General features: G+C 64.3%; 2 protein-coding genes across 7 annotated transcripts; one reads left to right on the top strand and one right to left on the bottom strand.

Moving 5' to 3' along the window:
- The first annotated feature begins 1,555 nt into the window (after positions 1–1,555).
- SLC50A1 (solute carrier family 50 member 1) lies at positions 1,556–6,273 on the top strand. 6 transcript variants are annotated; one of them, XM_048828580.2, is made up of 7 exons: positions 1,561–1,674; positions 2,798–2,873; positions 3,195–3,272; positions 4,264–4,387; positions 4,590–4,751; positions 5,102–5,221; positions 5,559–6,273. In XM_048828580.2, the coding sequence occupies exons 3-7, from the start codon at positions 3,211–3,213 to the stop codon at positions 5,658–5,660; spliced, it is 570 nt and encodes a 189-aa protein (XP_048684537.1). In that variant the 5' UTR covers positions 1,561–1,674; positions 2,798–2,873; positions 3,195–3,210; the 3' UTR covers positions 5,661–6,273. The 6 variants fall into 6 exon arrangements, with proteins under 6 accessions (XP_048684535.1, XP_048684536.1, XP_074978838.1 ...); XM_048828578.2 differs by lacking the exon at positions 2,798–2,873 and having other exon boundaries at positions 1,556–1,674; XM_048828579.2 differs by lacking the exons at positions 2,798–2,873; positions 4,590–4,751 and having other exon boundaries at positions 1,556–1,674.
- A 2,004-nt stretch (positions 6,274–8,277) lies between these two features.
- Positions 8,278–9,634, bottom strand: DPM3 (dolichyl-phosphate mannosyltransferase subunit 3, regulatory). Its single transcript, XM_048834165.2, has 2 exons — positions 9,524–9,634; positions 8,278–8,672 (listed from the first exon to the last, which is right to left on the bottom strand). The coding sequence occupies exon 2, from the start codon at positions 8,637–8,639 to the stop codon at positions 8,361–8,363; it is 279 nt and encodes a 92-aa protein (XP_048690122.1). The 5' UTR covers positions 8,640–8,672; positions 9,524–9,634; the 3' UTR covers positions 8,278–8,360.
- Positions 9,635–13,280: the final 3,646 nt, after the last annotated feature.

The following is a 13,280-nucleotide window of genomic DNA, read 5'->3' as shown; positions in this document are numbered from 1 at the left end:
GGAACCCATCTAGCTACTTTTGCAGCTCCGGGTGTGCAGACAGGGCTGTGGCTCCCAGCCTGGGAGGTAGGTGAGTCAGGCTCCACCTCCCCCACTTCAGAGACAGGCTGGGAAAGTTGGGAAAGGGGCAGTGAGTCACCCAAGGCTGCACAGGGCCTCGCAGACAGGAACTGAACCCAGGAGTCCTGGCTCCAGTCAAACACGGCCAGAGCCACCGGTGCCCCCTGCCCTGGGGACATCACCCCCTCTCTGGACCAGCCTGCACCTGGGGTCATGGGGGACGATTCCCCCACATCCCAAAGCCCAGGGCCACAAGGTTCCCCGCTGCTCCCCTCTGCCCCATGGGGACGGATCTGAGAGTGATAGTGTGGGGAGGAGGGGGCTGGGATGGCAATATCTGGGAGCACCCAGGGAGGGCTGTTATGGGTGGCAGTGATTTTGGGGGGTAGGCAAGGACTGGGGGAATATCTGGGAATGTCAGGAGATGGAAGTACAGGGGGTATAAGTGGGGAGCATCGGGGTGGTAATGCCCTGGGAGAGCAACTGCAGACGGTGGTGCTGGGGGTGACAGCGGGGGGGGGGGGGGGGAGTTGCTGAGTGTGTGTGAGATACCCTGGGTGTTTGTGGGCAATGTTGGGTGCTGGAGGAGTGACGGGGGCTGGGTTTTGTGACAGGGGGCTGTGGGGGGATTGTTGGAGGGCCGTTATACTATGATACTGAGTGGGACTGGGGGGTATTGAGGGCTGTTGGGGTGTGCCGAGGGGTGTCACTGTAGGGGTTTATTGGGGGTGACATGCGGGGTGTTCGGAGGGGCTGGAGCTTTGGTGTCATACCAAAGGGGCTGTGGGGTGACATGGGGGACTGGGGGGTGACACAGGGAGCTGTGGGGGTCCAAGGGGTGACATGGGGGCTGTGGGGCAGTTGGAGGGGCGAGGGGTGACATAGGGGGCTGTGGAGGAATTGGGGGGACGTGGATGCTGCACAGGGATACTGAGGGGGGTGCTGGAGGGGCTGTGGGGTGACTTGGGGGCTGTGGGGGAGTTGGGGTGCCCCGGGCGCTGGGCTGGGGGGCCGAGGGGGTTGGGGGACCCCGGGCTCTGCGCTGGGGGGCCGAGGGGGGCTGGGGGGCCCCGGGCGCTGCGCTGGGGGGCCGAGGGGGGCTGGGGGGCCCCGGGCGCTGCGCTGGGGGCCGGGGGGGTTGGGGGCCCCAGGCGCTGCGCTGGGGGCCGAGGGGGGCCCCGGGCGCTGCGCTGGGGGCCGAGGGGGTCTGGGGTGGTTGGGGGGCCCCGGGCGCTGCGCTGGGGGGCTGAAGGGGGCCGAGGGGGCTTGGGGGCCCCCGGGGGCTGCGCTGGGGGTTGGGGGGCCCCGGGGGCTGCGCTGGGGGGTTGGGGGGCCGAGGGGGCTTGGGGGCCCCCGGGCGCTGCGCTGGGGGGCCGAAGGGGGCCGAGGGGGCTTGGGGGCCCCCGGGGGCTGCGCTGGGGGGTTGGGGGGCCGAGGGGTGGGGCCGGCGGGCCCCGGGGTGTCGGGCCCGGGGAGGTGCCGGGGGCGGGTCCCGGCGGGGCCCGGCCCCAGTCTCGGTCCCCGCCGGCCGCAGCCCGGGATGGAGCCGCCGCCGCTGCCGCTGCTCTCGGGGGCCTGCGTCGCCTGCACCCTCGGCATGTTCGCCACGGGCCTGTGAGTGCGGCCGGGCCGAGCCGAGCCGAGCCGCTTCCGGGTCCGGGTCCGGGTCAGATCCGGGCCAGATCCGGGCGGCGGCTGGGCTGGGGGGCTGCGGGGGGAGCGAGGGGCCGGGCTGGGGGGCTGTGGGTTACGGGGGGGGCAGCGAGGGGCCGGGCTGGGGGGCTGTGGATTACGGGGGGGCAGCGAGGGGCCGGGCTGGGGGGCTGCGGGGGGAGCGAGGGGCCGGGCTGGGGGGCTGTGGGTTACGGGGGGCAGCGAGGGGCCGGGCTGGGGGGCTGTGGGTTACGGGGGGCAGCGAGGGGCCGGGCTGGGGGGCTGTGGGTTACGGGGGGGAGCGAGGGGCCGGGCTGGGGGGCTGTGGGTTACGGGGGGGCAGCGAGGGGCCGGGCTGGGGGGCTGTGGGTTACGGGGGGCAGCGAGGGGCCGGGCTGGGGGGCTGTGGGTTACGGGGGGGAGCGAGGGGCCGGGTTGGGGGGCTGTGGATTACTGGGAGGGACTAGGGGCTGGGCTGGGGGGGCTATGGGTTACAGGGGGTTGGGGGACTATGTGTCACGGGGGGGACTAGGGGCTGGGTTGGGGGGCTGTGGGTTACTGGGCGTTGAGGGTGTCTGTGGGTTGCTGTGGGACTGGGCTGGGAAGAGCTATGGGTTACTGGTGTTGTGGGGTGCTGGGGGTTGGGGTGCTGGGGGTTACTAGGGGGCTGCGCTGGGAAGAGCTATGGGTTACCAGAGGCTGGGGGTTGCTGGGGGCTGGGCTGGGGTGCTAGGGATTACTAGGGACTGGGTGGGCCTGGGCATCGCTGTGGGTTGGCAGCTCTATGGACACAGGAACTTACCCCTGGGGGCTCCCTCCTTTCCCAGTGGCTACCCTGCCCCCAGCCCTGTGGGGTGGGCCGTGACTCGCATGGGCAGCTCCTGGCATGGCTGGGCCTCTACAGTTTGGCCAACTCCGAGCTGTCCTCAGTCACGAGGATTTTTAAAAGAGCGACGTCCTCGGGACCGTCAGGGCTGGGGGGAGGCGGGTTCCGTTTGCCAGCATTTCTCTGCCGTCGTGAGGGCTGGGAATTTGCGCCTTGCCGGCGCTGGGAAGTTACCCCGGTTTATCCATCCCACTGCAGCTGGTTCACGCAGCCTGAGTGCGGACGCAGCGGGTGGAGGCGCTGCCAGCGCGGGACGTGTCCCGTCAGGGGCGGGGTGAGCTGGCTGGGGAGGGGGCCCCGTCACACCGGGGGACTGGCCCGTCCCTGGGGGTGCACCAGTCAGTATAAAATCCCAACGCAGCTGGGCGCTGCCCCTGTTCAACACCGAGTCCAGAGCAGGCCCTACCCGCCATGTAACCACCTGACACCAAGGCTGAAAAATGGCAAACGGCACCACTGCTTCTGGGTGTCACCCTTGTCACAGCCACTGCGGCAATGCCCTCTCAGACTCGGGGGGGGCTTGGGCCGGGATGGGGGGTTAGGTCCCCTCAGACTTGGGGGGATGGGAGGCATTTCTCCCCTGTCTTATCCCTAGGACTGACCTGCGCCAGATGTTTCGCACAAGGAGTGTGGAGAATATCCAGTTCCTGCCCTTCCTTACCACCGATGTAAAGTATGTCCAGCCCCTGCTGACATGAGGGGGACAGAGGGGCGCAGGCCGGAGGGTCATGTGGCTGTTGGAGTTGGGGCTCAAGTGGAGGGGTGTCACGGAGTCCCTGGGCAATGCTCTGGAACTGCTCCCCATGAAGCCAGTCAGGACTCTGGGGCAGTCACCTTTCTGTGAGCAGCCTGTCTTCAGGACACACAGCTCACACAGCTTCCACCTCCCTGGGTCTGACCTCGGAGCATTCAGCATCCTCTGCCCCTCCGTGCGCTTCCCACAGCGAGTCCACTCAGGTGGGGCTCCTGGGGAAGCCAGAGGGTCCTGCCCCCCAACTCCGCAGTCAGACGTGACTCTCAGCCAGCCAGTAACACAGAGGGTTTATTAGACGACAGGGACATGGTCTAACACAGAGTTTGCAGGTGCAGAGAACAGGACCCCTCAGCTGGGTCCATTTTGGGGGGCAGTGAGCCAGACAACCCCGTCTGCACTTCACTCCATGTCCCCAGCCAGCCCCAAAACTGAAACTCTCTCCAGCCCCTCCTCCTCTGGGCTTTGTCCCTTTCCCGGGCCAGGAGGTCACGGGATTCCTGTGTTCTCCAACCCTTTAGCTCTCACCTTGCAGGGGGGAAGGGCCCAGGCCATCAGTGGCCAGGAAAGAGGGTGTCGGCCATTCTCTGTGTCCAGACCCCTGCACACCCCTGCCCTCTAGGGCTCTGCAATGATCATACACCCTTATCCCACCCCCTAGATACCTAAGAACTGCCATGGGGAAACTGAGGCACCCCCACACTATTCGGAGGAAACATTAAGAACAGTCCCACTTCGTCACAAGGGGGGCTTGGACAACAGCTGGGCAGGGCGCACGCTCCAGCGGCTTGTACAGTGGTGGGGAGCATGTGCTCCGGGAGGTTCACGTACAGGGACGTGCTCCAGTGCTGGAGGGCTCCCCAGCCCAGAGGCAGCAGTACTGGTGACTACCCAGCCTGGTCTCCCCTTGCAGTAACCTGAGCTGGCTGAGCTACGGGTGCTTGAAGCAGGACTGGACACTGATCACCGTGAACGCCATCGGGGCGGCGCTGCAGACCCTGTATATCCTGGTGTACCTCTATTTCAGCCCCGAGAAGGTGGGTGGAGAGCAAGTCCCTCCCGCCTGCCAGGCTCCAGGGGGAGGGGAGAGCTGCCCTGTTCGGAGGGATTCCTGTGAAGGGGCGGAGTTGGCATGAGGAGGGAGGTGCCTGGGGCGGGGTCCGGCAGTGGCATTTCTTGGGAAGGGGTTTCCTGTGCCATCGTGGTATCGGCCATGACTGCCCTCTTCCCGTCCCCCAGCGCCGGGTTCTGCTGCAGAGCGTGGCCCTGCTGGGGGTGCTGACCCTCGGCTTCTGCTACTTCAACCTCCTGACCCCAGACGTGGACGTGCGCCTGGCACACCTGGGGCTCTTCTGCAGTGTCTTCACCATCAGCATGTACCTCTCGCCCCTGGCTGTCTTGGTGCGTGTGGCTCCCTCGCGGGAAGCATGCGGAGGGGAACCTGCCTAACTGGGGCGCTGGCCTGGGGCATGGGCCATGTCACTGGCCTCTGGGGGGCGTTCTGCTGGTTTGGGGCAGAGCAGTGCATGCTGGGGCCTTTGGGTTCCTGCAGGTGAGGTGCCCAGTCCCTCAGCTTGGAGGCCTTGGGGTTGGGAGCCCAAAGGAGACCCCAGTGGGCCGTTCAGCTCTGGTTCTTCCTTGGCCCCACGGGCTCGCAGGAGACAGCTGTCACTCTGGGAGGGGCCCTGGCTGGGATCTGCAGGAAGCTCCCCTCAGTGCCCTGAACTTAGCCCCTTCTGTGTTCCCTGCAGGCCAAGGTCATCCGGACCAGGTCAACCCGGTGCCTGTCCTTCCCACTGACTGTGGCCACCTTCCTGGCCTCGGCCAGCTGGACGCTCTATGGCCTCCAGCTCAATGACCTCTACATCATGGTGAGTGCCATTTGGCGGAGGGCTGGGGCCCCTCCCTTCCGCTCACTGCCACATGGGGGAGGCTGCCCTGGGAATCGTGGGGTGCAGGCCCAGACCCCCGGCGAGCGCGGTGCGCTGTTCCCGAGCCATCCCGTGGAGCCCCCTGTGCTGCCTTGTGACCCGCGCTCAGGGCGATGGGTCCTGATTTTAATTAATTGGCTGGCAGACAGCCAATACAGTGTCCCCATGACACGTGGCTGATGGAGCAGTTTGTGAGGGGAGGGCATGGGAACAGTGAAACTGCTGCAGGATTTATGGCTCTCCTGTCTCTGTGCCCCCTCGTTCCCTTCCCACTCAGGTCCCTAACGTCCCCGGGATAGTCACCAGCATCCTGCGGCTCTGGTTATTCTGGCAGTTCCCTCCGGACCAGGACAAGCTCTACAAGCCCCTGCAGGCCTGAGGCCTGGGACCTGCCATCTCCGCCGTCCTGGGGCAGGAAGAAGCATCACTGAGCCCTTGTGGTGGGGAGCCAGCGGCAGGTGCAGACCCAGCTCCTCAGCCCGTGGGTCGAATGATTTCCCTCCCCCCAGTACCTTCACTGACCGATGAAGGGAGGAGCCAATGCTCACACTGTGATTCTACTGCCCTTGCCCCTGCCCTGGTGGCGGCCCCTGCCAGCCGCCCCTTAGGCCTGCCTTAGCCAAAGAGCCTTGCACGGCACTACACGGGTACTGCCCCCTGCCTGGGGCTCTGCTGCTCCTGGGGGGCTCTGAGGAGTCATGGCTGCCTTGCCGCAAGGGATGCCCCCACACCTCCAGCCATTTTCATTTTTCTTTGGTTTGCTCTATTGGGAATAGTGCCTTTGACACTTCAGCAGTGCCCCTGCACCAACCCCCATGCACCTGGCCAGCTCTGGGGACTCTCTTCCTCCCTGCTGTGCTCAACCATTCTAGGGGGGCTGTGGTGGGAGCCAAGTGCGGTGCTGGGGGGCTGCCCTCTTCTCTGTTGGATGCCTTGGTTTGTAGTGCTGTTTTGTATGAGCATAAGTGCCTTTTAATAAATCAAAGCCAGAGCATGGTGCCTGTTTCCTCAGCTCAGGGCACCCCCAGGCACAGAGAGCAGGCCGGGGCTGTGGAGGGCCTGCACCCCCTGGTGCCCCAGAACTTGGTGGGTACATGTGAGGATACACCCAACAGCCCAGGTGCACTCAACCCCCCCAGCTCTGGTGGCGTTACTGGGAACTGGGGGCCCTTCCCAGATCGGTTTGAGGCAGAGGAGAAAGAGCAAGAGAGGGGCTACCCTAGGGCCTGATCCTGCAGGTTCCCCTACCCCCCAAGTCAATGGGTGCCCTGTCCCAGGAAGAGTCACACAGGCCATCATGTGCAAACACGTGGACAGCACCTGAGAAACAGCCTGCTCCCACTGGGGGCTGAAGGGACAGCCACATTTGGATCAACCTGCTCCAAAGAGCAGCTCTCCCTCCCCTCAGCCCAATGGGGGTGGGGCTGTTCTGATCCTGGCTGTGTCCCCAGGGAGCTGAGAGGATGGGGCGGCTTCTGGCAGAGCTGACCTCCTGTTACCTCGTAACATGCAAGATGTGCAGGATCATCCTGGTGAGGGCAGCTCTTCTCTGCCCTGGGCTGGGGCTCGACAGGGTGGCCTGCTACTGGGAGTCTCTAGTGGGCTCCATCAAGCCCCCTCCCTCAGTATCCACCCTGCAGGGCCCCAGCCAGGGCCATGCTGGGAGCTGGGGAGCGTCCCTCAGCTGAGCCAGCTGCCCAAGGCCATGGCTAGGCGCTGCCGGGCCATGACTGGCCACGCATGTGCATGGACGAGACTGCAACTAACTGGCTGTCCTGCCTTCCTTGCTGCCACTGTTGCTCAGGAAGCAGCTAATTAGTCGCTCCTGCTAATTAGCCCCATTCCTGCCTTTGATATCAACTGCTCCTTTTGCAGAAGGACGCGCAGCCAATAATTAAGAACACGAAAGTCCTTTGGCTGGTATGCAAGGAACCCAGGGAGTCTGCCAGGGAGGCAGGCCCCAACATGTGTCACTCAGGCAGCAGCCCGGCCCTTCTGGCTGCAGGGAGCCCCATGGGCCCTGTAGCAGGGCCTGTGCTAGCCAGGGAGACAGCCCATGGATGGGGCTGTTTGGTTGCTCAGGAGAAAGGGATTCCCTGAAGGAAGCAGCCTCCGCATTCACCTTCTGGAGCGCAGGGGGCTGTACAAAACCCTGCTGAACTTGCTCATCATCTTCAACCAGCGTGTGAAAGTCACTGTGCCATGGAAGCAAGGTTCTCGCTAGCACGGCCTGGCCCAGGCCACCCTGGAAATGACAACTCTTCCCACGTCCCTGGGCCAGCAGCGTCACCCACCACCTAGACAGCATGCTGGAGCCTGAGCTGGGGGGCTGCAGCCTTGGCATGCGGTCTGGTTGATAGCCCCCCACTGCCCTGATTTAATGCCCACTGGCTGCTGAGAGCCAAGGAGGGGCCCTGGGGAGAGGGGAAGGTAGAGGAGTCAGAGTCAAGACTCGATCTCTGCAGCTTCCCACTACGAGTTACCAGGGGAGTCGGTGGGTGGGGTGTAGGCAGCTTGGGCTCAGATAGCTGCCTGGGGGTGGCTAGCCCGAGCAGTGCCACGCTCAGGGGACTGAAGGAGACAGTACAGAATTATCCACCTCGCTTGCACCCTGCATCTGACACAGAGCAGCACAGTGTTCCCTGCTGCTGACTCAGAGGGAAGAGCAGCAGCCAGTGAGTCACCCCTGGCAACACATGAGTGATTCCTGGGACTCTCTCATCCAAACCCTGGCCCGGTTTGCTTGTGAGAGCAGCTAGGAACCGCACCAAGGGGGCCTGGCTGCAGGAGTGAAGGGAGTCACCTAGCAGCAAGCTGCTGCACTGACCACTTCTAGTTACCATCACCATCGAGTCCCCACCCGTCTCGTGCACTCAGTGCCACGTGTCACCTGCCCCTGTTCTCCTGAGGGGATGGACCAGCTCCCTGTCGCAGCAGGAACCCGCCCAGAGCCCACTCTGTGACCACCCTTCCCCAGGCTGTCAGCAAGGCTCAGCTACATACACTGATTCTTTATTGTGCTAATCCAAGTGAGGTGAGCGGCCCAGCTCCCTGAGGTGCAGCCTCCCTACCCCGCAGGTCAGAACTTCAGCCCTCGCCGGCTCAGGTCCGCTCGGGCCTCTCTGATCTGCTCCTGGAGCTCCTTCGCAGCAGCCTCGCAGTCATTGAATGTAGCCAGGCGGTAGCCAACAGTCGCCAGGGAGTAGCAGCCGAACGCCACCAGCAGGTACACGGGGAACGGCCAGAGCACCTGCTGGCAGGGCAGAGGGAGGTGGAGGCCCAGGGGGTCCAAGGCCAGGGTGGCCCAGGCAGTGCCCAGCAGGGCCAGTCCGCACAGCCACTGCACCAGCTTGGTCATGGTGCGCGTGGCTGGGTCTCGGCGCAGGACGGGCTGCAAGAGAGGCGGGGAGAGCAGGTCAGCAATGGAGAGCGGGTCGCAGCTGAGATGCCGATACCCCCCCAGCCCTGATAACCCCCAGCCCTGCTGGGCCCCACTACACCCCCCCCAGCCCCGATACAGCCCCCCCCAGCCCCGCCGGGACCCGATACAGCCCTCCAGCCCCACTGGGCCCCACTACACCCCCTCAGGCCCCATTACACCCCCCCCAGCCCCGCTGGGACCCGATACAGCCCCCCAGCCCCGCCAGGCCCCACTACACCCCCCGCCAGCCCCGATACAGCCCCCCCAGCCCCGCCGGGCCCCACTACACCCCCCCCCAGCCCCGCCGGGACCCGATACAGCCCCCCAGCCCCACTGGGCCCCACTACACCCCCCCAGGCCCCATTACACCCCCCCCAGCCCCGATACAGCCCCCCAGCCCCGCCAGGCCCCACTACACCCCCCGCCAGCCCCGATACAGCCCCCCCAGCCCCGCCGGGCCCCACTACACCCCCCCCAGCCCCGCCAGGCCCCACTACACCCCCCCCCAGCCCCGATACAGCCCCCCAGCCCCGCCAGGCCCCACTACACACCCCCCCAGCCCCGCCGGGACCCGATACAGCCCCCCAGCCCCGCCAGGCCCCACTACACCCCCCCCTACACCCCCGCAGCCCCGATACAGCCCCCCCCAGCCCCGCCGGGACCCGATACAGCCCCCCAGCCCCGATACAGCCCCCCAGTCCCGATAGAGCCCCCCCCAGCCCCGCCGGGACCCGATACAGCCCCCCAGCCCCACTGGGCCCCACTACACCCCCCCCCAGCCCCGCCGGGACCCGATACAGCTCCCCCCCCCAGCCCCTCACCGGCCTCCCCGCTCAGCAGCCAGTGGCCTCTCCCGTCGCGGAGCTGACGTCATTCTCAGGCGCCGTGGCCCGCAGGCGGCGTGCACGGCCCGCGGCCTTCTGGGAGTTGGAGTTCGGGAGCCTGGGCCGACCTGAGCCACTAGGGATCGGACGCTCCCCCCACCCGGGACAGGGCGCTCCCCTTGCCCCGCCCCCCACCCCAGCAGCCCCCCGCCCCAGGCCTTGAATGGGTACCGCTTGGGGGGGACCGAAAAGAGGAGGACAACAGGTGACATAAGGAACCTGGGGAGAAAGATGTCGCTGTCATGGAAACAGACTACAAGAGAATTACAGAACTGGTCTGAAATCAACAAGCTGAAATTCAGTAAAGACAAGTGCCAAGTACTTCACTTAGGAAGGGAAATTAAAATGCCCAGCTACAAAATGGGGACTAATTGGCTAGAAGGCAGGACTGCGCAAAGGATCTGGGGGTCAGTGGGGGTCACAAATGGAAGGTGAGTCAACAGTGTGAAGCAGTTGCAAAAAGGCTGCTTCTATTCTGGGCTGTATGAACCGGAGGTAATTGTCCTGCTCTCCTCAGCACTGCTAAGGTCTCAGCGGGAGAACTGCATCCAGTTCTGAGCACCACACATCAGGAAAGATGGGGACAAATTGGGGAGAGGCCTGTGGAGAGCAACAAACCTGACTGACGGTTAAAAAAAACCGGACCTAGGATGGAGGAAAGATTTAAAACGGGGCCTGGTCAGTCTTGGGAAAAGCCGACTGAGGAGCGGGACCTGAGAACAGCCAGCATCTCCGTTAAGCCAGGAGCGCTCAAACGGGGTCGTAACCCACAAGGTGGTTACACGGGGGTCACCAGCTGTCAGCTCTGTGGGGCTGACAGCCCCAAGCCCCCATTAAATTACCCCCCCATTTTGAATTTATAAGGGGGTTCACACTCAAGAGTTTTGCTGCGTGAAAGGGGTCACCAATACAAAAAGTTTGAAAACCACTGTGTTAAGGGCTCTTATAAAGAGCTGGGAATGGGCGACAGGGGATGGATCACTTGATGATTCCCTGTTCTGTTCATTCCCTCTGGGGCACCTGGCAGTGGCCACTGTCGGAAGACACTGGGCTAGATGGACCATTGGTCTGACCCAGTAAGGCCGTTCTTATCAATTGTTCTCCACATCCACTGACGGTACAACAAGCAGTGATGGGCTTAATCCACAGCAAGGGAGATTTAGGTTAGCTAGGAAAAACTTCCTAACTCTCAGGGGAGTTAAGCTCTGGTACAGGTATCCAAGGGGGGTTGTGGAATCCCCATGACCGGGGGATTTTAAGAACAGGTTGGACAAACCCCGTCAGGGATGGTCTAGGTTGACTTGGTCCTGCCTCAGCGCAGGGGCCTGGACTTGATGACTTTGTGAGGTCCCTTCCAGCCCCACATTTCTATGGGTCTATGAAAGGAGCAAGAAATGTGGAAACACTGGGTTGTGTCGTGTCACAAGGCACTGGACCACCTAATCTAATAATTCCCCCACCTCTGGAACTGGGTGCCCAGCCTTGCCCCCACAGGTGTCCCTCCCTACCCCTCCACCCTGGAATTCGGTGCCCCACACTGGCCCCTCCTGCCTCACACTGCCCTCCCTTTCCCTGGCACTGGGTGATCCATCCTGCCTCGCAGGTCCCTAACGCAGGACTGGATGCTCTTGCAAGTACCAGGTTTATAGCCTGAGCTCAGGGTCCCGCAGCCCTGCACAGAGGCTGCCTGGCTCCTTGGCACTGCAAAGAGTTGGTGGAGCTGCCTGGCACCGGCTGTGTGTGGGGGTGGCTAGCACCCTCCCTGCCCACCTCTCCCTGGGAAGCGAAGCCAGGCCCCGGTCACAGGGCACTGGGAACGGGTGCCTTGCGTGTTCTCACTGACACAGGGCAGGGTGACGCACAGGAAGGTCTGGGAGCCAAGGGCAGCAGCTGCCGCCATCCCAACAGCAGGAACTGCAGGGAGAGCTGGTCACGGGGTGCAGAGCTCCACGGCTCCTGCCCCTGCACAGACCCCACGGGGGCAGCACAGCCCCCGCCAGAGACCCCAGCCCTGAGACCCTTTGGCGGAGAGATTGGGGGGGGGTTGCAGCAGTGCCCTGCACCTGAGGCCCCGCCATGCCCAGAGTGCTCGTGATGCCCTGGGCCCACGAGATCCTGCCCTGGGTTGCAGTGGTGCCCGTGCCTCTGGGTTCGGGGAGGGGGGGGGACAAAGGGGGCCCTTAGCAGGACCCCTAGCTGCCTCCCCATCCCACGTTGCCTGTTTTGCCTGCTTGTTTCCTGGGGTTCCCAGCCAGCCCCAGAGGAAGCAGCCAGATTCCTTGTTTGTCACGGCTGGGAGCAAAGAGGCAGCAGCAGCAGGAAACATCTGGTTTCCTCCTTGTCCGGTGAGAGCCAGGGATGGAGGGGACAGCAGCCATGGGGTGAGGGCGTGCACACCTGACCTGGGAGAGGGAGGGAGTCCTGGCAGGCAGAGACAGGGTGTTGGGATGGCGGCCCCTCCCTCCTGCCTGCAACTCACTGGTACAGATGCAAAATGTCCTCGGGGTATGTGGGTGAGGGCCCCCCCCCACCCCCACCGCAGTGCAGGGATGGGCCTGGTGCCTCCAGCCCTGATGGCTCCAAGGGTGCGTGTAACCCCCAGGCAGGGGGACTGAGTGGCTCACACATCATCCAGGGAAGCAATGAGGGGGAGGAGGAGGGGAAGGCTCCATCAGCTGCAGCTTGGCCCCTCACCTGGCCCCTCACCTGGCCCCAGGGCATCTCCGCAAGAATGTGCAGCTAATTAGTGGGACAGAGCCCAGCCTCCCAGGCCAAAGGCAATGTCTCCTCCTGCAGCCTGGGACCCCCACTCACCCTCTGGCAGAGAGCAGTGCACAGATCCACTCATTCCTCCCCCCTCACACAATTACTGTGTCCCCTCCTGAGCCCAGCCAAACCCTCCAGCCTGAGGCATTCCTGCAGCTCCCCAGCCTGCCTTGTGGGGCCCAGGCAGAGGAGGGGGATCTCCCAGCAGCAGGTAAAGGGACTGCCCCTCCCTGCTGAGGTATCGCTGCAGCACTGAAGCCCCAGTCAGGGTCCGGCCCCGCTGTGCCAGGTGCTGCACATGCAGCGGGAGACAGTCCCTGCTCAGAGAACTAGGGGCACGGCCTAAAGTCCTGCTGGCTCTTGGCCCTCTCTCCCCACGCTCCCTCCCTTTGAGCCACCAGCACCTGGAGCTGAGCCTATTGGCCCTGGGGCACGGCAGACCTCCCATCTGGCTGCATCTGAAGGGACTAGGGGGCTTGGATGGAACAACTGCCCTCAGTAGGACTCGGCTGCAGCTTGAGTGCCACTTGGCCATGCTCAGGGAAGGGCACAGCAGGGGCCTGCCCCCATTCTCTCTGTTGCCAGCTGATAGCTGCCTGGGACTGGCTGGGACCTCTGCTGCCCCATCACCAGCCCCTGTGTAGGGGTCAGGTTGCCATAACTTCCCTGTTCCAACAGCTCCCCTGAGCCCCGGAGCCTGGCCCAGCCCAGACTTCTGACAAACCAAACACGGGGGAGCGTGTCCCAGAGAGCAGGCCCAGGCCTGGATCTGCTGTCTCTACACACCAGGCCTGGAACTGACACAGGACTGCCTCTCCCTTGGCCCGGGGGCTCTGCTGGTGGGCCCGAGATAGGATAGCAGGGGCCTGCGTCAGTGACACCCCCCCAGCATTGCTCCAGTCCTGCCCTAGGGCCTGCAGCACCCACT

Source organism: Caretta caretta, chromosome 24 (genome assembly GCF_965140235.1).
Source record: "Caretta caretta isolate rCarCar2 chromosome 24, rCarCar1.hap1, whole genome shotgun sequence".
NCBI classification, from domain to species: Eukaryota; Metazoa; Chordata; order Testudines; family Cheloniidae; genus Caretta; species Caretta caretta.
The sequence above is the reverse complement of the archived record's forward strand: the minus strand, read 5'-3'. Positions and strand labels throughout refer to the sequence as shown.

Bases quoted from the DNA above. Each gene is read 5' to 3' on its own strand.
- SLC50A1 (XM_048828577.2), top strand. From the start codon at position 2,584: ATGGGCAGCTCCTGGCATGGCTGGGCCTCTACAGTTTGGCCAACTCCG. The intron at 4,388-4,589 runs GTGGGTGGAGAG...CCCGTCCCCCAG, and splicing joins TCTATTTCAGCCCCGAGAAG to CGCCGGGTTCTGCTGCAGAG. The intron at 5,222-5,558 runs GTGAGTGCCATT...CTTCCCACTCAG, and splicing joins TCAATGACCTCTACATCATG to GTCCCTAACGTCCCCGGGAT.
- DPM3 (XM_048834165.2), bottom strand. From the start codon at position 8,639: ATGACCAAGCTGGTGCAGTGGCTGTGCGGACTGGCCCTGCTGGGCACT.